The sequence below is a fragment of the Bos grunniens genome, chromosome 6 (genome assembly GCF_055505025.1).
Source record: "Bos grunniens cultivar Pamir isolate PY7600 chromosome 6, Bosgru_T2T1.0, whole genome shotgun sequence".
NCBI lineage: Eukaryota > Metazoa > Chordata > Mammalia > Artiodactyla > Bovidae > Bos > Bos grunniens.
In genome coordinates this window covers 82422176-82445179 of record NC_141170.1, presented here as the reverse complement: position 1 = coordinate 82445179, position 23004 = coordinate 82422176, and the positions used below count along the sequence as shown (strand labels likewise).

Genomic DNA, 23004 nt, shown 5'->3' with positions numbered 1-23004 from the left:
GAAGATAGATACTTGCCATGTCTCCTTCCCTGTGACACTACACTTCACAGAACTACAATTTGAACACCTTTTCTTATGTTTCCTCCAGGCAGATCCAGTCACCAAAAACTAAACAATCTACACCAATAACTGTTGTGTGAGCCCTAACAGTTGATTTTTTTTTTTTTTCCATTTTGGAATTCAAGTGCTTTTACTGTGAAAGCATCAACTTCAAAGATAGCTACGGAGAATAAACACATTGCCAGCCACACAAGCAGAAAACATGAACAGCCAGGCTGCCTACCCCACTGAAGTTCCTTTGGTTCAAAGATTTTGGTTGATTTTGATAACTGACCATTTGGGCCACTTGCTTTTTTCTCCTCCCACACATTAAATTCCTCCTCTTATGTTTTAAATTTATAAATAAAGAATAAGCCCGGAAGGGACTTCCACGGTGGTCCGATGGCTTGAACTCTTCACTCCCACTGCAGGGGGCGTGGGTTCAACCCATGGTCAGGGAACTAGAGCCCACATGTTGCAACTAACAGTTTGCATGCTGCAACTAAAGGTCCCATGTGCCACGACTAACACCCAGCACAGCAAATATATATTCTTAAAAATAATTTTTTAGAAGTATAAGCCCATGAAACCCTAGGCCCTCAATGTCAACCTCAATGAAAGTAGAACCCCAGACTCTAACCCACACTCACTTTCTCTGCACCAGCCCCAACCCAACCTTATTATGTGGCCCCGGTAGGCTATGCAATTTCCAGGTCTTGAAGTAATAAACTTTTTTTTTTTCCCCCCAAAGTGTCCTGATAATTATTTCTGAAGGGCATTTTGCAGTCATAATCATAACCACAAGGGCTGGTTCAGTCACAACACTGGTTATTGACAGGCCGAGACCAGCACAAAACACTGACAATAGGCGGTATAATACAGTGAGTGGTGGAGTAGACAGGGGTGCAAATCCAGGGTCTGTCATGTCCTCTATCTGGTTACTAAGCCATTCTTTTCTCATCTTTAAAAAGGGGTAAATGTTCAGTTTTTAAAATAAAAGCCACTAATGTAAAAATATTGTACATCTTAACTACAGCCGCTGAAAGTTCTCACAATGCAGACAATGTACTGCTTTCCTGACAAAGACAAAGCCTGTAAAACAGAATGCTGCCTGCCTTCCAGTTCTGCAAGTATCAAGTCATAAGCCAATGCAGTCACTGAAAGGAATGAAAGAAAGTGAAAGTGAAAGTTGCTCAGTCGTGTCCGACTCTTTGCGACCCCATGGACTATACAATCCATGAAATTCTCTAAGCCAGAATACTGGAATGGGTAGCCTTTCCCTTCTCCAGGGGATCTTCCCAACCCAGGGATCGAACCCAGGCCTCCTGCATTGCAGGTAGATTTTTTACCAGCTAAGCCACAAGGGAAGCCCAAGAATACTGGAATGGGTAGCCTATCCCTTCTCCAGGGGATTTCCCAACCCAGGAATCGAACCAGGGTCTCTTGCATTGCAGGCGGATTCTTTACTAATTGAGCTATCAGGGAAGCCCTATAATACAGGATAAAGAACAAGATTAAATATTCTGTGTTTTTTGGTCCCAAGATAGTTATGATACATGTCAGGAAGAATTTCAGTGACACCAGATTCTTCCTATACATAAATAAGCACTAAAATCACTTACTCGATATACTTGATTCTTTTGTGATTAGAAATCTTTCACCAAGATGTATGTTTGACTATATGTATTTTCCAGTCAAGAAAAAAAGAAAAAAAATTACATGTATTGGCTCTTTCTCTACCTCTTAGGAGCAGTTCCTCAGACCTATCTATGTTCTGTCTCACAGGCTATAGTACTAAGTAAGGCCCCTAAGGGCCTCATAGTCAAAGCTATGGTTTTTCCAGTAGTCATGTACAGATGTGAGTGGACCATAAAGAAGGTTGAGCATAAAGGCTGAGTGGACCATAAAGAAGAACTGATGCTTTCAAATGTGGTTCTAGCAAAGACTCTTAAAGAGTCCCCTGAACAGCAAGGAGATCAAACCAGCCAATCCTAAAGGAAATCAACCTGGACTATTCATTGGAAGAACTGTTGCTAAAAGTGAAACTCCAATACTTTGGCCACCTGATGCAAAGAGCCTACTCACTGGAAAAGACACTAATGCTGGGAAAGATTGAAAGCAAAAGGAGAAGGGGGTGGCAGAGGATAAGATGGTTAGATAGCCTCACCAACTCAATGGACATGAATTTGAGCAATTCTGGGAGACAGTGGAGGGCAGAGGAGCCTGGGGTGCTGCAGTCCACTGGGTCGCAAAGAGCTGGATCCAGTTTAGCCACTGAATAGCAAGAACAAAGGCCCCTGAATTCAAAAATCATCTCTCTCATACTGTGCATTTTTTATTTGTCAGCAGTTGCAGAAACCATGAATGGACCCAGTGCAGACTTTTCTCCTTCATCTGAACCCTCCAAGGCACTAGCAAGGGCCCTTGTGCCTGTCCACCTTCCTGGTGAGTCTAGACGAATTTGGCTGAGTGTCTCTTGTCTTGGTTGACAATCTTGAGTTTTATTCAGCAGTAAATAAGAAAGGTACCTGACTTTTCATTTGTAAGATATTGAGAAAGTGCTCAGTGGTGATTAGGTAGGAGATGGATCTGATGTCTTTCCTCAAATCATCTACCTTAACAGGATTTCTTGGATAAAAGTGAAGGCACCATATGAGAGCCTTCAGCTCCAAAGATAAGGGACACAGCTCTCCTGGCCAGTTACAACTTTCTCAGGCAACTGAGGAAATTGAGTTGTGGCAGAGGCAAGTCCTCATACTGTGCAGCAGTCCCTAGGGAAACCCACTCACTAATTTACAAATTCATTAATCCAGAGACACATATATAAAAATTGGCCATTCAGGGCTCAGAGCACCCACACCAGTTTTAGACTGCCAGCAGGAGAAAACAAGACACGCAGAAGAGCTGAAATGACTCTAGGGTGCCACTTAGAAGAATTAAGCCCATAAACCACACATTGGCCTGCCACAGTTTTCAATAGTGATTTTACTCTGATAAGCCAACTTTAAAATGAGAAAGAGCCTCCCAAACAGAAGAAAATGGGATGTCAGATGACCCCTGACTAATACCCCAAATAGGTTTACATATGTACAGACCTTATACTTGTAAGTACTTAATTAGGAACTAAGGAAATCCTCTCTGAAATGGCCAAGGTGCAGCTCTTTCTGACATTCCAAAACCAGTTTCTGCATAAGCAGTTAAAGAAAGCCACCTTGATAAAACATCTTTTCAAAATTCTAAGGGCACAAACTCCTTCTAGGAGGAACTTGCATTTTTCTCCTTGCATCTTTGAGATATACATGTTCTACCAGAATGCTCAAGAACTCCTGCCTTACTCTTATTTAAACCATCTCTAATTCCTGGGACTGAGGGGGGAAAACAGGCCTTTAAAATCCAAGCAAGGGACTTCCCTGGTGGTCCACTGTGAGACTCTTCACTATGAATGCAGGGGGCCTGGGTTTGATCCCTGGAAGGCAACGGCACCCCACTTCAGTACTCTTGCCTGGAAAATCCCATGGATGGAGGAGCCTGGTAGGCTGCAGCCCATGGGGTCGCGAAGAGTCGGACACGACTGCGACTTCACTTTGACTTTTCACTTTCATGCATTGGAGAAGGAAATGGCAACCCATTCCAGTGTTCTTGCCTGGAGAATCCCAGGGATGGGGGAGCCTGGTGGGCTGCTGTCTCTGGGGTCGCACAGAGTCGGACATGACTGATGCGACTTAGCAGCAGCAGGAAACTAGATCCCACATGCCCCAACTAAGACTTCCTGCGCCACAAGTAAAGATTCCTCATGCCGATATGAAGATTGAAGATCCTGTGTGCTGCAGCTTAGAACCAGCACAGACAAATAAATAAATAAATATTCAACCCAAGCGAGTTAAACTTACTCCAAATGTTATTTATAAATTAGTGAGCTTTATATTGATTCATGACTAAGATTTAAAATGAAGCTATGAGATCTCTGGTTATATCTGTCTATATGTGTGTACATTATAGACAAATGTCTACTTCTGAATGGTATTGCCAAAATTAATTTGTAAAAGAGCTCTCTACTTAATTGACTTAAAGGAAATTAAGCCCAAGGTAAGAGAAACCCAAGTAAGACGGTAGGTGTTGCAAGAGGGCATCAGAGGGCAAACACACTGAAACCATACTCACAGAAAACTAGTCAATCAAATCACACTAGGACCACAGCCTTGTCTAACTCAATGAAACTAAGCCATGCCCCTGGGGCAACCCAAGATGGGTGGGTCATGGTGGAGAGATCTGACAGAATGTGGTCCACTGGAGAAGGGAATGGCAAACCACTTCAGTATTCTTGCCTTGAGAACCCCATGAACAGTATGAAAAGGCAAAATGATAGGATACTGAAAGAGGAACTCCCCAGGTCAGTAGGTGCCCAATACGCTACTGGAGATCAGTGGAGAAATAACTCCAGAAAGAATGAAGGGATGGAGCCAAAGCAAAAAGAATACCCAGCTGTGGATGTGACTTGTGATAGAAGCAAGGTCCGATGCTGTAAAGAGCAATATTGCATAGGCACCTGGAATGTCAGGTCCATGAATCAAGGCAAATTGGAAGTGGTCAAACAAGACACGGCAAGAGTGAATGTCGACATTCTAGGAATCAGCGAACTGAAATGGACTGGAATGGGTGAATTTAACTCAGATGACCATTGTATCTACTACTGAGGGCAGGAATCCCTCAGAAGAAATGGAGTAGCCATCATGGTCAATAAAAGAGTCTGAAATGCAGTACCTGGATGCAACCTCAAAAATGACAGAATGATCGCTGTTCATTTCCAAGGCAAACCATTCAATATCACAGTAATCCAAGTCTATGCCCCAACCAGTAACGCTGAAGAAGCTGAAGTTGAACGGGTTCTATGAAGATCTATAAGACCTTTTAGAAATAACACCCAAAAATGATGTCCTTTTCATTCTAGGGGACTGGAATGCAAAAGTAGGAAGTCAAGAAACACCTGGAGTAACAGGCAAATTTGGCCTTGGAATACGGAATGAAGCAGGGCAAAGACTAATAGAGTTTTGCCAAGAAAATGCACTGGTCATAACAAACACCCTCTTCCAACAACACAAGAGAAGACTCTATACATGGACATCACCAGATGGTCAAAACCGAAATCAGACTGATTATATTCTTTGCAGCCAAAGATGGAGAAGCTGCACACAGTCAGCAAAAACCAGACCAGGAGCTGACTGTGACTCAGATCATGAACTCCTTATTGCCAAATTCAGACTTAAATTGAAGAAAGTAGGGAAAACCATTAGACCATTCAGGTATGACCTAAATCAAATCCCTTATGATTATACAGTGGAAGTGAGAAATAGATTTAAGGGCCTAGATCTGATAGATAGAGTGCCTGATGAGCTATGGAATGAGATTCGTGACATTGTACAGCAGACAGGGATCAAGACCATCCCCATGGAAAAGAAATGCAAAAAAGCAAAATGGCTGTCTGGGGAGGCCTTACAAATAGCTGTGAAAGAAGAGAAGCGAAAAGCAAAGGAGAAAAGGAAAGATAGAAACATCTGACTGCAGAGTTCCAAAGAATAGCAAGAAGAGATAAGAAAGGCTTCTTCATCGATCAGTGCAAAGAAATAGAGGAAAACAACAGAATGGGTAAGACTAGAAATCTCTTCAAGAAAATCAGAGATACCAAAGGAACATTTCATGCAAAGATGGGCTTGATAAAGGACAGAAATGGTATGGACCTAACAGAAGCAGAAGATATTAAGAAGAGATCGCAAGAATACACAGAAGAACTGTACAAAAAAGATCTTCATGACCCAGATAATCACGACGGTGTGATCACTGACCTAGAGCCAGACATCCTGGAATGTGAAGTCAAGTGGGCCTTAGAAAGCATCACTACGAACAAAGCTAGTGGAGGTGATGGAATTCCAGTTGAGCTATTCCAAATCCTGAAAGATGATGCTGTGAAAGTGCTGCACTCAATATGCCAGCAAATTTGGAAAACTCAGCAGTGGCCACAGGACTGGAAAAGGTCAGTTTTCATTCCAATCCCAAAGAAAGGCAATGCCAAAGAATGCTCAAACTACCGCACAATTGCACTCATCTCACACGCTAGGAAAGTAGTGCTCAAAATTCTCCAAGCCAGGCTTCAGCAATATGTGAACCGTGAACTTCCTGATGTTCAAGCTGGTTTTAGAAAAGGCAGAGGAACCAGAGATCAAATTGCCAACATCCGCTGGATCATGGAAAAAGCAAGAGAGTTCCAGAAAAACATCTATTTCTGCTTTATTGACTATGCCAAAGGCTTTGACTGTGTGGATCACAATAAACTGTGGAAAATTCTGAAAGAGATGGGAATACCAGACCACCTGATCTGCCTCTTGAGAAATTTGTATGCAGGTCAGGAAGCAACAGTTAGACCTGGACATGGAACAACAGACTGGTTCCAAATAGGAAAAGGAGTACGTCAAGGCTGTATATTGTCACCCTGCTTATTTAACTTATATGCAGAGTACATCACGAGAAACGCTGGACTGGAAGAAGCACAAGCTGGAATCAAGATTGCTGGGAGAAATATCAATGACCTCAGATATGCAGATGATACCACCCTTATGGCAGAAAGTGAAGAGGAACTAAAAAGCCTCTTGATGAAAGTGCAAGTGGAGAGTGAAAAAGTTGGCTTAAAGCTCAACATTCAGAAAACGAAGATCATGGCATCTGGTCCCACCACTTCATGGGAAATAGATGGGGAAACAGTGGAAACAGTGTCAGACTTTATTTTTTGGGGCTCCAAAATCACTACAGATGGTGACTGCAGCCATGAAATTAAATGACGCTTACTCCTTGGAAGGAAAGTTATGACCACCTAGATAGCATATTCAAAAGCAGAGACATTACTTTGCCAACAAAGGTTCGTCTAGTCAAGGCTGTGGTTTTTCCAGTGGCCATGTATGGATGTGAGAGTTGGACTGTGAAGAAGGCTGAGCGCTGAAGAATTGATGCTTTTGAACTGTGGTGTTGGAGAAGACCCTTGAGAGTCCCTTGGACTGCAAGGAGATCCAACCAGTCCATTCTGAAGGAGATCAGCCCTGGGATTTCTTTGGAAGGAATGATGCTAAAGCTGAAACTCCAGTACTTTGGCCACCTCATGTGAAGAGTTGACTCATTGGAAAAGACTCTGATGCTGGGAGGGATTGGGGGCAAGAGAAGGGGACGACAGAGGATGAGATGGCTGGATGGCATCATTGACTCGATGGACATGAGTCTGGGTGAACTCCGGGAGTTGGTGATGGACAGGGAGGCCTGGCATGCTGCGATTCATGGGGTCGCAAAGAGTCGGACACGACTGAGCGACTGATCTGATCTGATCTGAAGCACCTATATAAAGTCTCAAAAATATAGGAGAGGTCACATGAACTGGTAAATATTCAGTTTTAAGTTAATATTCAGTATTAAACTTAGTTTAAGTTTGTTAGTTTAATTAATACAGACTCTTTAAAGTAATCAACATTAACAGTAATACTCGAGGTTTACTAAAAGTCATCTAAGATCTCATTTCCATTATAAAATTTGTCAGCAAGAAAAATAACCTGGTGTATTATTGAATTTTTATAAGTAAATTAACTGTAAATGAGATGACAGTTTTTAGGTCGCTTTAAGAATAATTATATTTTATGGTCTGTTGTTGGTTGCTAAGTCATGTCTGACTCTTTGCAACCCCATGGGCTGTAGCCTGCCAGGCTCCTCTGTCCACGGAACTTTGAAGGCAAGAATTCTAGAGTGAGTTGCCATTTCCTTCTCCAAGGGATCTTCCCAAGCTAGGGATTAAACCCACCTCTCCTGCATTGGCAGGTGGATTCTTTACTACTGAGCCACCAGAGAACCCTTGTTTTTATGGTTATATTTACTGAAAAATAGCTTCTCCAAATACTTGGTTACTTGAAACTTTAGAGTTTTGCTAAATTATGTTAAATGATGAAAGTTCATTGAATGTCGAAATCATTCCAAAATAAAATTAGATACCGAAACCGTAATTACTGAACATAGATTTCCTTTTACAGAGAAAATAAAGATATTCAGGACTATTAATAAATATGCTTGGCGCCACATGGAGACATTTTCTGTAAGAAAGCACTTTTTTTTAAGAAATTACAACCAGTATTCATAAGTTTGTCAGTGTACAGAATGCTAAAATAAAAGTTTAAAACTGCTTATTTCTTAGTTTTCACTAGAAATTAAGTTTTTAAGAGTTGTAATTAAAACTAATAAAATTAATAAGGGAAACATCTTTGTATGTAAGGGAAAAAAACAAGCTATAAGGAACAGAAATGCATTCTGTTAAGGGAAAAGAGAGTAATTTGTCCTAGAGAGAGGTTAAAAAGAGAGAAAGAGAAAAAGGAGTATGGAGGTTCTTAAAAAAAAAAAAAAACAAAAATAGAGCTATCATATGATCCAGCAACCCCACTCCTGGGTATATATCAGAGAAAACCGTAACTCAGTGCAGCACTATTTACAACAGTCAGGACGTGGAAGCAACCTAAATGTCCACTGACAGAGAAGAGACAAAAGATGTGAGATATGTATACACACACACACACAGACATATACACACAGTGGAGTATTACTTGGTCATCAAAAAGAATGAAATTATGTCTGCAGCAACACGGATGGACCCAGAGACTGTCATACTGAGTGAAGTAGGCAAAGACAATATCATATGATATTGCTTATATGTGGAATCCAAAAACATGGCACAAATTAATTTTTTACAAAACAGAAACTGAGTCAGAGACACAGAAAACAAACCTATGGTTACCAGTGGGAAGGATAAATTGGGAGACTGGGATCGACATATAAACACTACTGTATATAAAATAGGTAACTATTAATAATAAGGACCTACTGTACAGCACAGGAAACTACTCAATACTCTACAATGACCTACATGACAGCAGAATCTAAAAAAGACTGCATGTATGTATAACTGACTCACTTTGCTGTACAGCAGAAACTAATACAATCTTGTAAATCAACTATACTCCAATACCATTTCTCAAAGAAAGAGAGAGAAAGTATAGGGGAAAATCTAAAGGTAAAAAAATGAAGTCTTAGAATGATGTAAAAAGAAACAGAGAAAAGAGTTTTGTGCATCGTCTGGACTGGCTAAGAATAAACTGATAAGAATAAACTTAGTTGAGTAAATGAATTACAATGTTAAAGGTAAGATGGTGCAAAACTAGAATTTGGCCCCCTGTTAAGAGGACAAGGTTTTCTTGGAGTATTGGTATGATTTTGATAACAGATTTTGAAGTTTTTTTTATTTAAGTAATCTGTTGTAACTTTCTATATTTGCCTTTGAATCTTTGTCACTTTGGTTAAGTGGTAAGTATTGTTTCACAATGACCTATAATTCTATTTGAACAAGAGTTTTAAAAACTCTTGATATCTTTGACAAAATTCCTCTTATTGATTTCTAAATGAAGTTCTTTTGACCTATAGATAACTTCGGGATGCTCCAGAGGGCCCCTGAAACATCTTTGAGAGAAATATTAAACTAATTGGGCTTATTTGATATGCTAAATTACATGGCTAGTATAATCAAATTAAAATAAATAAAATTTAATATTGTAATAGTGTATAAAAATGCCCAAATTTCCTTGACAAATGCATTGTCATCAGGTCTTTAACTGCTTTTTGAAAGTCTTTTGTCATCAATATACAATTACTCTTTTATTCTGATGCTTTTACAAAAATGCTTGATCTCCAAGTAGAATTATAGAAAGGATTTTCTGACAATCACAGGTTTCTGGTAACTTTCAGATCATACTACCTAACTGGGTAAGAAATTAAAGAACATGAATTGAAAACCTGATGGCTTCATAAAACTGTAAACAGAGGATCAAGAATTAGTAACATGAGACTGAATGAACTGACGAGGATGGCTGTAAATTTTAAGTCTCTGAAAAATTATTGCTGATTCTTTTTAATGTTTTGTTTTCCCAGATTTGAGAAACTTTTTGTCTTTCCTCGTAAGCTAATTATGATTTATAGCAGTTTGGTAAATTATACCTTTGTAAGCAGAAATGAAATATTCATCACTTCTCTGATTTCTCCAGAATTTGGAAACTCTTGGTGAATATTCTTATTTTCATGGCAATATAATTATTTGCACAATTTCAATAAGAATCTGTTCTCTTTATAACAGGAGATAATTGGAAACACTGGCTATATTACCATGACTTTGGATGGGATGTCATATTTGAGACTATACAAAAATCAGATATAGCAGACAACTTCAAAGACCTGAGGTGGACTTAATGGAACTATAAAGCCCCTCTGAAAAACAACCTAGTACTTTGCTTATAGGATTCCTAGAAGCCTTATCAGGTGAATAAGGGCGGCTACTTCCTGGCAGGTGCATGGATCTCAAGATTTTTTGTGGACCTGAAGAGGAGAGGAACCTGCCTAAATCTGTGGATTTTGCAAGCAGAATCTGATGCCTAGTCTTCGACATGGCTTTTCTAGCCTGAGGGACCTTTTAAATGTTCAATCTAAGATTCCTTATGAAGAGACTCAGCAAAAGCAATTTCAAAGAGCCTATATGATCTTAATTTGGCCATCATTGGGAGAAATGAGGGTGATTTTAGAAAGAAAAAATTTATTTCAGTGAATATTAATTTCTAGTGTTCTTAACTGTTTTTGTGGTTTGTATTGACTGCCTAAGACTCAACTTCCTAGATGGCTCCTTGTTAATATGTTGTATTATTGTAAGATTAATTGGATTATTAAAATGACATTCTAAATTTATTTCTGAAGCTTACCACAGTAATCTATTTTTGCATGAAGATAGATGCCCCATGACCTACAACCAGGAGATTATATACAGGAAAGACATCAATCAAAGGACTCTCTCCAACCTACATAAAAAGACCCCATCAGATACTCATGACTAGCTTATACACAATGAAACTTAAGGGAAATGATCCTTAGGTTTACATTTCCCACTGAAAAAGAGCCATGCACCAGACTGGTCTATAGAGAGGGGCTCCTGACCTCAAAATCCCCTTGAAACAACACTCAGAGGAGAAACTACATCCACACCAGGCCGAGAAGACAATATCAGGAGTAGACAGCTATATTAAAATGCCAGACCAGACCCATATGATCATTTATAGTGTTTTGTTGATTTCTTGGACCTTTGCATTAGAATCAAATTTTTTTTTTTAATCATGAATAATCCTATACAATTTTAAAAAATCAATCCAATTTTCAGACTTGTGGTCACTTATCTATGTCCAGTACTTCTGGCTTACTTTGGTGGATTTCTTACCTCCAAGGCTCTAACTGGATGGCCCTTAGAAAAATTTATTTTAGAAGAAAGAAGTTTTAGGGCCACTAATGATATTACTAGATGGGAATCCCTCATTTGGCTAATCAATCATACTTTTTCTGACCCTGACCACAACATGAATCCCCTTTTAAAGTTACTCAAGCTCAATCAGAACAATAAGCTAAATTTCAAAGAACGTAACTTCCCACTTATTAGAAAAGACTCTCCCTCAATTATGGGATGGATTTATATAGCTATCACTGGGTTACAGTCATTTAAGTTTAAAGGCCTGCCTATGTCAAAAACAATTAAATCATATTAAAGATAACCAGTCAAATAACAATTGAAAATTAAGCTGAGTGCCTTATGAACAATGCCAACATATTATTTCCCTTAAATACAGCAATTAGTATGAAACAGACTGGGTCACGTGACCAGAAATACTGACTTGAACCTAATGGAACTCAGTGGCTTTGTGGCACTAATTTGTGGTCTTGGCTTCTGCCAAAATGGATACTAATATGTATCCTAGGATTCCCTTGGGCTCAAAAGATCTGTGTTTCACTGGTCTGAGCACTTAGCAGCTATTTCTGTGCCTTCAGTAGGATTGGAAGATGTAACCACCCAGATCAAAGCCTTCACCCAACAGGCCTTAAATGACAGTAATCAGGCTATGAGCTTACTGAATTATGAGATCTATATGATGAAAAAAAAGCAGTATTATAAAACACATGGCCCTCAATATCTTTCCAGCATCTCAAAGAGGCAGGCCGTAATTCAAACTGAGTGCTGCATCCTTATACCAGATGAATCCTCCAATACTATCCACTTAATGACTCACATGAAGAATCTGATTTCTGCCTTAAGTGATCTACTTCCTAGTCTTGGTGGTCTACTAAGGAGCTGGTTTTGTTCTTGGAGCTCATGCACAAATCTCTACTGTGGTCTTATTGTTATTAGCTGTATTACTTAAATCCTGTATAAGGTAATTGTTTCTTGCATTACCCAGTGTGTCACAAGATCTTTGAGAAAACTAATGATGGCTCAACGTCTTGAGGCAACTGATCATGTATATATTCCTATACAAGGGCTTCCCAGGTGGCTCAGTGGTAAAGAATCTGCCTGCAATGCAGGAGATGTGGGTTTGATCCTTGAGTTAAGAAGATCCCCTGGAAAAGCAACCCATTCTAGTATTCTTGCCTGGGAAATTCCATGGACAAAAGAGCCTGGTGAGCTACAGTCCTTGGGGTTGCAAAAGTTGGCCACAACTCAGCAACTAACAACAATGCTGCTGCTGCTGCTAAGTCACTTTCAGTCGTGTCCGACTCTGTGCGACCCCATAGACGGCAGCCCACCAGGCTCCCCCGCCCCTGGGATTCTCCAGGCAAGAACACTGGAGTGGGTTGCCATTTCCTTCTCCAATGCAGGAAAGTGAAAAGTGAAAGTGAAGTCACTCAGTCGTGTCCGACTCTTAGTGACCCCATGGACTGCAGCCTACCAGGCTCCTCCATCCATAGGATTTTCCAGGCAAGAGTACTGGAGTGGGGTGCCATTGCCTTCTCCGCTAACAATAGTCCTATACAAATTTAACTGTAACGGTGCAACTCTATAGATGCAGGGGAAGGAACATCCTCGCCTGACCTAGGAATGAACTTTCTTAGCACTGTGGGACAAATTGGTCATGAAATGTCTCCTAAACCTTGTTCAACTTATGTTCTAAAGGGAGGTAGTGGTAAAACAAAGAACATTGCCTGCCATCCAGTTCTACAAGGATCAAATCATTTGCTATTTCACTCACTGACCTAACAGGACACACTGAAAGGAATTTAGGACAAAAAACAGAATGGAGCATTTTGTGTTTTGAACATATGGACCCCTCAATAGTTTTGATACATACTTGAGGAAGAATTTCAATGGCCCCAGATTCTTTCATCTTCCCATATAAAGATAAGCACTTCTTTGATTATGATTAGCAGTAATCTTTCACTAAGATGTATGCCTGACTCCATGTATTTCCCAGCCAAAAAATTCATATGTACTGGCTGCTCCCCTGCCCCTTTCAAGCAACTGCTCAGAGTTAGCTGACAAACTGTCTCCAGGGCTACAGTCCTCTGTAAGGTCCCTGAATAAAACCAGAGCTCGCAGCTCTCATGTCCTGCATTTTTGAATTCTGTCAACAGTTGGTAACATTTTTCTGGTACAACTACCTAAGAAAAGCACCATCAGCATGATTTTGCATTACAGCCTGCGATGGTTAATTCTATGTGTCAGTTTGGCTTAGCTATCGTGCCCAGCTGTTGATCAAACATCACTCAAGATGTTGCTGGGAAGGAATTTTTTGGATGTGATTCACTTTTGGACTTTGAGTAAAGCAGATTAGTCTTCATAATGTGGATGGCCTCATCCTGTCAGTTGAAGGCTCTAAAAGACTAAAGTTCTCCAAAGAAGGAATCTGGCCTCCGGACTGCCTTCTGACTCAAGACTGTCACATCAACTCCTGCCAGAATTTTCAGCCTACCCTCCTGCTCTGAAGGTTTCTGATTTGCCAGCCCCAAAATCACACACACAGATTCTTTAAAATCAATTTTTATCTTTATGTGTATGTGTGTGTGTTACTAGTTCTCTTCGTCTGGAGAACCCCAAGACAGATTTAGGTACCAAGAAGTGGGGTACTACAATAGCACATACCTAAAAATGTAAAAGTGACTTTGGAATCAGGTAATAAGTAGAGGCTGGAAGGATTTTGAGGGCATGATAGAAAAAGCCTAGTTTGCCTTGAAGAAACTATTGACAGAAATAAGGACATTAAAGGAGATTCCAGTGAAGGCTCAGAAAGAAAAGAGGAGAGCTACAGTGAAAGCTTCTACTGTCTTAGAAAATACATATAAATCATAAACAGAATATTGATAGAAATACGGATGTTAAAGCACTCTGGTAAAGTCCCAGACGGAGATGAAGAACACATTATTTTTTTGAAACTGGAAACAGGCAATCTTGTTATAAAGTGGCAGAGAACTTGGCCAAATCACGTTCTAATGTTTTATAGAAGGTAGCACTTATAAGTGACAAACTTGGTTACTTAGCGGAGGATATTTCTGAGCAAAATATTAAAGGTGTGACCTGGTTTCTTCTTGCTGCTTATAGTAAAATGCAAGAGGAAAGAGATAAAGAGGGAATTGTTAAGCGAAAAAGAAACAGAACTGGAAAGTTTGGAAATCCTCAGCCTATCTGGATAGCATGCTCTGAAAACAAGGCCAAGGATGTGGCTGAACAATGGTCTGCTAAAGAGATCAGGCATGTGACTCATGGATCCAGTCAACCATCTCCGTAGAAGCCAGGGGTAAAGATGTGGCTATCCAGGAAAGATCTGTGGAGGCCTCTCTTGTCTGATGGTGTGGACCCCCATGAATTGCCTGGGAGGCCAATAAGTTTTATGAGAATTTTATATAAGCAGGAACACTGTCACCTTGCACTGAAGGGGCAGAGACGGTTTAAAAAAAAAAAAAGAAGAAGAAAGACTGCCAGAATTCCACAGGCTCATTGAAATGAGCCAATAGAATTAACTGGCTGCAAACAGAACAGGTGTTGGAGCACAGAACCAAAGAGAATTACTCTCCACGTCTAGAATCCACTTGCCTCAACTAAAGATCCCACATGCCACAACTAAGACCTGGCTCAGTCAAATGAATAAATATTTTTAAAAATCTAATGAACAACGTGATGTGAAGAACTGACTCAATGGTAAGTACTTGGATACACACTGTCTCAGTGATACTTAAGAGTACCCTTTGAGTAAATTTTATGATATGAGAATTGTGGCCCAATAAAAACAAATACACAAAAACTCAAGAAAAAACATTTTGAAGTTAATGCCATCGTTATTCCAATTTGAGAACTGAATTCAAGACGAACAACTAGTAAATGGGCAGGGGCAGAAAGTGAAGCCAGAGTCTGAGTACAGATCTGTGCTCCCAACCACTTCACCAAAGTGCCCACCCATCATCCACCTTTCTTATTTTTCCCCCGATGTGACAGGTGTGTGAGAAATTACAGTAAGCAGAGATAAAGACATGACAGTACAACAGCTCATCTTGCTATTCCCAACTATGTGTTACTGGCAGCCCCAATAATACGCTAGAGTCCATAAAGCCCACAAAATTAGACAACTCTTAATAACTAGAGTTAAAACTTTTAAACACATAATTCTTACTAAGCAGGTACTATATGCATTGCAAACTGTTTTCAGAGTCTGAATCCAAGGGTTTTTTAAAATGCTTGTCAAACCAATTCTGAAATAAACATAGAAAGTCAAAGGAACTAGAAGAGCAAAATAATTTTGAGAAGAACAGAGTTAACCAACTTGAAGTACCTCATTTCATGACTTACACAGTTACAAGTGTGGTACTGGTGAAAGGACACGTAAATCAATGCAACACGAAGTCCAGAAATGGATCCACATGTATGTGGACAATCGTGCAGTGCTGTGCTGAGCCACTCAGTCATGTCTGACTCTTTGTAACCCGTGGACTGTGGCCCGCCAGGCTCCTCTGTCCATGGGGATTCTCCAGGCAAGAAGACTAGAGTGGGTTGCCAAGCCCTTCTCCAGGGGACCTTCCCAACCCAGGAATCAAACTGGGGTGTCTTGCACTGCAGGCGGATTCTTTATCAGCTGAACTGCAGGGCAGCCCTCATATGGACAATTACTTTTTGCCAAATTGAATGAGCAATTCCGTGAATAAAGGATAGTATTTTCAAGAAATGGTACCATATCAACAGAAGATCAATATGCAAAAGGTATATATCCCTATAGTAGTAGTAATGTTAGTCACTCAGCTGTGTCCTACTCTTTACGATCCCATAGACTGTAGCCCACCAGGCTCCTCTGTCCATGGAATTCTCCAGGGAAGAATACTAGAGTGGGTAAGTCATTCCCTTCTCCAGGGGATCTTCCTGACCCAGGGATCGAACCTGAGTCTCTCAAATTGCAGGCAGATTCTTTACTGTCTGAGTCACCAGAGAAGCCCATATACCTCACACTTATTTAAAAATTAACTCAATATGGATCAGAGTCTAAATGCGAAAATTTAAGTTGTAAAACTTCAGGAAGAAAACTAAGACCAAATCTTTATGGCCTTGAATTTGGCAAAGATTTCTTAAATATGACACCAAAAGCATAATCTACTAAGAAAAGATTAATAAAACGGATTTATCAAAATTTTAAATATCTGCTTTTGGAAGACACTGTTACAAAAATGAAAGACAAGTCACAGACCAAAGAGCATATTTAAAGAACACATATCTCACACAAAACTTTTACCCAGAATATATAAAAAATGTTAGAAAATTAGTAAGAGAACAAAAAGTTCAATTTAGAAAATGAGCAAAAGATCTAAACAGACATTTTATCAAAGAAGATATATGAATGACACGTAAGCACACTGGAAGATGATGTCATTAATCATTATGGACTCACATACAGCTCTTAGATTAGGGGACAAAACTCAACAATATGAAATGGTGAGGGTATGGAGCAACTGCAACTCTCACATATTGCCACTGTAAAAGCAAAATAGTACAGCCACTGTGGAAAACATTGTGGAAGCTTCCTATAAAACTAAACCTACATTTACCATATGACCCAGCAATTCCACTTCTAGGTACTTACTCAAGAGAAATAAAAACCTTTGTTCACATAGAATCTGTTGAATGTTCACAGCAGCATTATTTGTAATCACAAAGAACTGGAAATAACTCAAATGGGATACTAGTCAGTAAATAAAAAGGAACAGACTACTAGTATACATTGCCACCGATGAATCTCCAATTCATTATGCTGAGAGAAAAAGGCCAGACTCAAAAGGCTACACACCTATTCCACTTATATGACATTCTAGGGATACAGAGACAGATCACAGACCAGTGGTTGCCAGGGTTGACAGTAAGGGAAAGAACGTGAGGATATTTGAAGAAGATGAGGTCACTGTTCTACAATTCCATTAATGTAGTGTTTACATGACTCTATGTGTTTGTCAAAATACCCTAAAAAGGGCAAAAATTCGTTGTACATGAACTATATCTCAACACAGGCTTTAAAAAAAAAAAAAGAGTAGCCTTGAGACAGGTGGGACCTGGGACCCTTTGCTGCAGTGCTTGTATCTGGACAAACCTCTCCTCCAACAACAAAATAGGAAGTAACAAGGGACTAAAAATAACTGCATGCATAGCCTCTCTGGGCAATTTATGAACAAGATACAAAAAGACCAAAAATCCAACTTCCAGGAGCCAACTTGAGGAGCCGGGAGCAAAAGCAGGGTATTGCACATGCCTCCTGCACACAGTACAACCAAGGGGGTGGGCAGACCACCTAAGCCACCCCTCTGGCCCAAACCCATCCCTCCCCCACCCTTAGCTTCCCAGTGCCAGCCCCCCTATCCTCACAGGGAGTAAACAAGGAAGTTACTCGTTTTAGCTCCCTTCTGCTTGCAGCAAGAGTCCCAAAAAAGCCTTGCTTGAATTTATCATCTAGTCTCTTGTCAATTTCCATTTATTAAGCAGTCCAAGAACCCTGGTCAGTAAAGCCTAGCTTAACACTAAGTTTAAAGATTTTTTAAGATGGGAACATAAAAATCCTAAAAGATGGGTACACCCTGGTTGTTTCAAGTAATTCAAGTTAGTTAGATTGAGTGAAGTCTGAGTTAAGTTTTGTCTTTTTAAAGTGTGTCATAGCTTCTATATTACAGGAGTTTGAAGGCCTCGCTTCTGTCCCTGATTCTGCCAATCAGGTGATAAATCAGGTAAAAGAGCATTTCACTTCCTTTTTCTTCATCTAAGTTCCTTATTTTTTAAAATGAGAAAATACAGTCTTAACCTCACAGTAGCTGTACCCATCAAAAGATGGTATATGGAACATGCAGGTGATATATTAAGTACGTATAGCATCAGCCAACTAAATATAGATACATTATTACACCAAATTTAGGGCCAGGATCGAAATTTCAACCTTAACCAAAAAATCTCATCATTATGAATGGTAACAGGGAAGCAGAAAGTAAATTATCTGAAACATAATTAAGAAAGTAAATAATATGAACTACAAGTACAAAAAAACTAAGATATTTTCTACTGCAGATATACTGAACCGTTTGTAAAGTTTCTTTGAGGAAGGACACAAAGATACCCTTTTCTTTTTTTTTTGGTAAGAAAGCTCTTATTAAGATGTCCTTTTCTAAGAGTATATTATTGCAGGTTATTTTTGAGTAATAAATACAATTTAACTATTTTGTAAACAAAATATCACTTAGCACTTCTTGCTAAGTGTCAGCACTAAATGCTTTGCATATTATTAACCAACATTTACAAGACCCAAAAAGATACACCAATGTACTTGGGCAGTTAATTTCCTTACATTCATGTGTTTTATGTAAATACTTCGGCAAGTCCCAATATAATGGGGAAAAAGGCATTTGTATAAGTAATGCTTAATTTGAAAACATTCCTGAATAAGTCCTGTAAGGATCGTTTGGCTTCCATACCTAAAATAATGTGCTCTTACCCTTATTTAAGAAGCTCTCATTTTGATTTAATAAACAGGAAACTAAAATGTCTACTCATTTGACTGTTAGAAAACAAGAGATTAGTATTCGATAGCTTTTTTTTTTTAACCGTTCTCATATACAAATCACCAGTTAGACCCTTGGAGCAGATGCTGAACCATATCTTGGGGACAACGCCTGTGTGTACGTGTGGGACAGTACATCCCTAGCAAACGGCACTGTTAAACATGCGCCTCAGCTCCGATAAGGCAGGGGGCCCCTTACCCTGGGCCTCCAGCGTTAGAAGGCTTTGCTTTCTTTGGCCCTCCTCCAGCTTTATTCCTCCCCACAGGACAAAGCTATTGAGGAGCCTTCTGGAACATTCCAGGATACCCAGGGTTTCAGACATTTCCTGGTCAAATGGCTCCAAAACTGCTTCCAGGGTCCGCCTAACTGAAAGAAGACCGTGCTACCAGTATATGTGCCACTAGGCTGAGAGAGGGGCAAGAGGGGCTGTTGAGGGTGGGACGAGGGGAGAAGGGCTGAAAACTGTTCAGTTCTCCCACAGGTCCCTAAGTGGGTGGAATGGAGACAGATCCCCCCAGGCCTCTACTCTCTGGCAAGGACTTCACTGAAATTTGAGGTGATCAAAGCCGAGTCCCCAAGAGTAAGCTCAAGATGCCAACGCCAGCTACAGAGAGATGGAGACAAATGCCAAGACACATATACTGGCAGATGTATATAAGCACCTGCGTGAGCTAGAGGAGTCAAGTGGCAAAGGCTAAGCCCGTCCACACAGTTCGTGAAAAATTGCCGCGTACACCTGCCGCCACCCCCAGCTCCTCTCTACTGGGGGAGGGATTTGCGCGGGCAGATGTAGGGGTAAGCAGGGTAGCTAGGAAACGGGTCCTGACGTTGCCCGCAGCGCAGGGGAGAGCAGGGTAGCAACAGGAGGCTGCTGGTGTGGTTCGAGGGCCCCACCATCAGCTGATTATGGGGAGCCAGTCAAGGGCCCGCGGGGGGAAAGGGCGGGGCCGCGCGACGTCACCGCCGCGGCCAACGTCAGCGCCTCTTGCCGCTTGCCGCAGCCGCAAGATCGCTGTGGTGCAGCTCGGGTGCAGGTCTCTGTGGGAGCCACCTAGAACTCTGCGCTGCTCCTCGAACATGGCTGACTCGCAGAACCAGGGCTCTGCGGAGCCGAGCCAGGCAGCGGCGGCGGCAGCAGCAGCAGATGCGGCCGCGGCAGCGGAGGAGGTAATGGCGGAAGGTGGTGCGCAGGGGGGAGATTCTGACAGCGCGTCCAGCGACTCCGACGGTGTGGTCGGTCAGATGGCTGAGGAGCCCCAGACCCCTGCAGAGAATGCACCAAAGCCTAGAAATGACTTTATCGAGAGCCTGCCTAATTCGGTAAAATGCCGAGTCCTGGCCCTCAAAAAGCTGCAGAAGCGATGCGATAAGATAGAAGCCAAATTTGACAAGGAATTCCAGGCTCTGGAGAAAAAGTATAACGATATCTATAAGCCCTTACTTGCTAAGATCCAAGAGCTCACCGGTGAGATGGAGGGGTGTGCATGGACCTTAGAGGGTGATGAGGAGGATGATGATGATGACGAGTACGAGGATGAGGAGGAGGGAGAGGAGGAGGACGAGGAGGAAGAAGAGCCTGCAGCAGAGGCTGCGGGGACCGCTGCCGCCAAAGATGAGGGTCCCCACTCTGCAGTGCCTGATGACGCCAAGAAATAAGCGGGGCAGAGAGTGCAGAGGAGAATGACGACGCAGATTTAAAACCCCGATTACTATTATTTTGTACACATTGGTGGACTTGAACGGCTCAGGTTTTGGACCAAAGTACAGTAGGAATCAATTCTGACATTCCTAAAATACTATGAAATTGACGCAATCAGATTATGCCCAGCGCGTCTCAAATTTGATTTCCAATTTGAACACAAATAATACCAACAGGTGTTGAAAATGAGTTAAATTTAAAATGATTTTTCATGATCTCTTCTGTGAGGACTGGAGTTGAGACTTACTAAGGGTGTCAAGTAGATGTGAATTAAAGAACGTCACTTTGAAAATCCTTTCGTCACAGTAACGAACTAGGCACAGAACACCCAAGCCGAGATCGAACGTGTTCTCAATGCCGAATTCTTCCATTTCTTTTGCATTTTTCCAGCGCAGCAGCAGCAGAACTCAAAACAGATCTCATCTTTAAGACTTTGTTTTTGTAACATTAGCTTTACACTTCAGAGAAGAGAGATGGGACGAAGGAACCCGGTGCTGGAGATCATGACAATACTGTTAATGAGGCTCAGAAAACTGCCACTTCAGATTCTAAAGACTGTTCTGAATATTTGGTTCTGAGAAGGAGGGTGTATGACCTGTACAATATTGTCAACGTGTGTGTTCATTATTTACGGTCTCGTGTTTATGTGTTTTCTTGGTAATGTCTATTTACAAAGGTGTAAAACAAATCCCAATTGTTTAAGCATTAAATCCCCTTATCAAATATTTTAGAAGTATTAATTTACTTGAAAAAATGTAGAATTCTAGTAAAGTCTGTAAAGCATGTGTATCCAATGTTATGTACTTTGAATTGTGTGATGTCTTTTTGTCTTGTAGCTTTTAGAATGTAGCTGTGAAAATTATCAGAACTCTTCACTGAAGCTAATGTTTGGGAAAAAATATATACTTGAAGAACCAATCCAACTGTGTGTCCCCATCCGCAGCTCAGAAGTAGAAAGGGTTTCAGTTTGCTTGTGTTAGCTGTGCCTTCGTTATTTTGCTATGTAAATGTGACATATTAATATAAAATGGTGCATAATCAAATTTTACTGCTCGGGAACAGATTGGCATACAGCAAAGGATTTTTAGGAGGACACATTTAACGTAAAGACTCTTAGCTTCTTTGTGGGTTCTGAACTGTGTGATCTATAAGGAAATTTAAGCATAAAATTGTTTACCACTGTGGTGTTAATAAAACTGTATTTTCAAAAAACAAAAGGACTCATTCTCTGACTGCCTGGAATGAAATCCCAGATCTGCCTCTTATTAGCGATGAATCTCAAGCAATTCAGTTAATCTGTGTTTAGTTTCTCCTTATCTATAAAAGGGGATAGTAACAATTCCTCCCTCACAGGTTATTATGGAGAACAAGCTAGTTAATTTACATAAAGCTCATAGACCAGCATCTGACACTAAGTGCTCAAAGTACTTCAGCTGTTATTAACATTGTTATTATTATATGAAAGATAAAAGAGGAAGATTTGAAATTCAGTCCTCTCGTAAGTTACAAAAAGGGAGAAAATACATTATATTCTTATGATTTTTTTTTCATTATATTCTTATGACTTTATTGTTTAAGAATGTGGCCTTTCATTTGTAAACAAATAAATTCAATAAAAGGTCTTCTTCCTCAATATAAAAATCAGATTTTGATTTCCTCCCAGAAAGAATAAAAAACATTATGCATATAAAGGCTATTTCAACTTTATATCTGGGCATTCTAAATTAAGTATAAAATTGAAAGTGATTCCCCACAAATTTTAAACACACAGACTTTTTTTTTTTTTTTCATTTCCCTTAAGGGTTAAAATTATTCAGAAGTAACATTAGACCCATTTACCTTAGGGAATGGAAGGAAGCTCTGACCTGTTGCTAATTGCAATAGTTGAGTAAAACCTTAATGTAACAATCTTCCTTAGGGTCAAGACAACAAAAAGAGAAAATCAAAATAATTTATTATAGAAGAAGTAAATGATAATCATGCCTAACTGGAACAGAAGCAAAAAAAAACTAAAAATTCAATATTCATTTCTTATCCCTAGGAATAAAAGACTTGTTTTTCTAGGTCCTACAAAAACAAAAATGAGTGAAACAAATAAGGTGTGTAATTAGTGGGGAAAATAAAAAATTTTGGAAGGGATGTGATTTTATATAGAAAGCCCAAGAGAATCAGTTGAAAGCTATCACATTCAGTAAGTTTGAGGAACTGATTAGTTACTGGATAAACATATAAAAACCACTAATTATTTCTAGGCACTTTAATGTAAAAATACATGCAAAAGGCTCTCAGAGTATATAAAATAAAAATATTTATAAAAACCT

General features: G+C 40.2%; 2 protein-coding genes across 11 annotated transcripts in view; one reads left to right on the top strand and one right to left on the bottom strand.

Annotated features, from left to right (window-relative positions):
• Positions 1 to 23004, bottom strand: part of HERC3 (HECT and RLD domain containing E3 ubiquitin protein ligase 3) — a 198476-nt gene that overhangs the window by 10594 nt on the left and 164878 nt on the right. The gene's annotated exons all lie outside the window — the stretch shown is intronic.
• NAP1L5 (nucleosome assembly protein 1 like 5) lies at positions 18550 to 21900 on the top strand. The gene has a single exon (XM_086406477.1). The coding sequence runs from the start codon at positions 19891 to 19893 to the stop codon at positions 20638 to 20640; it is 750 nt and encodes a 249-aa protein (XP_086262603.1). The 5' UTR covers positions 18550 to 19890; the 3' UTR covers positions 20641 to 21900.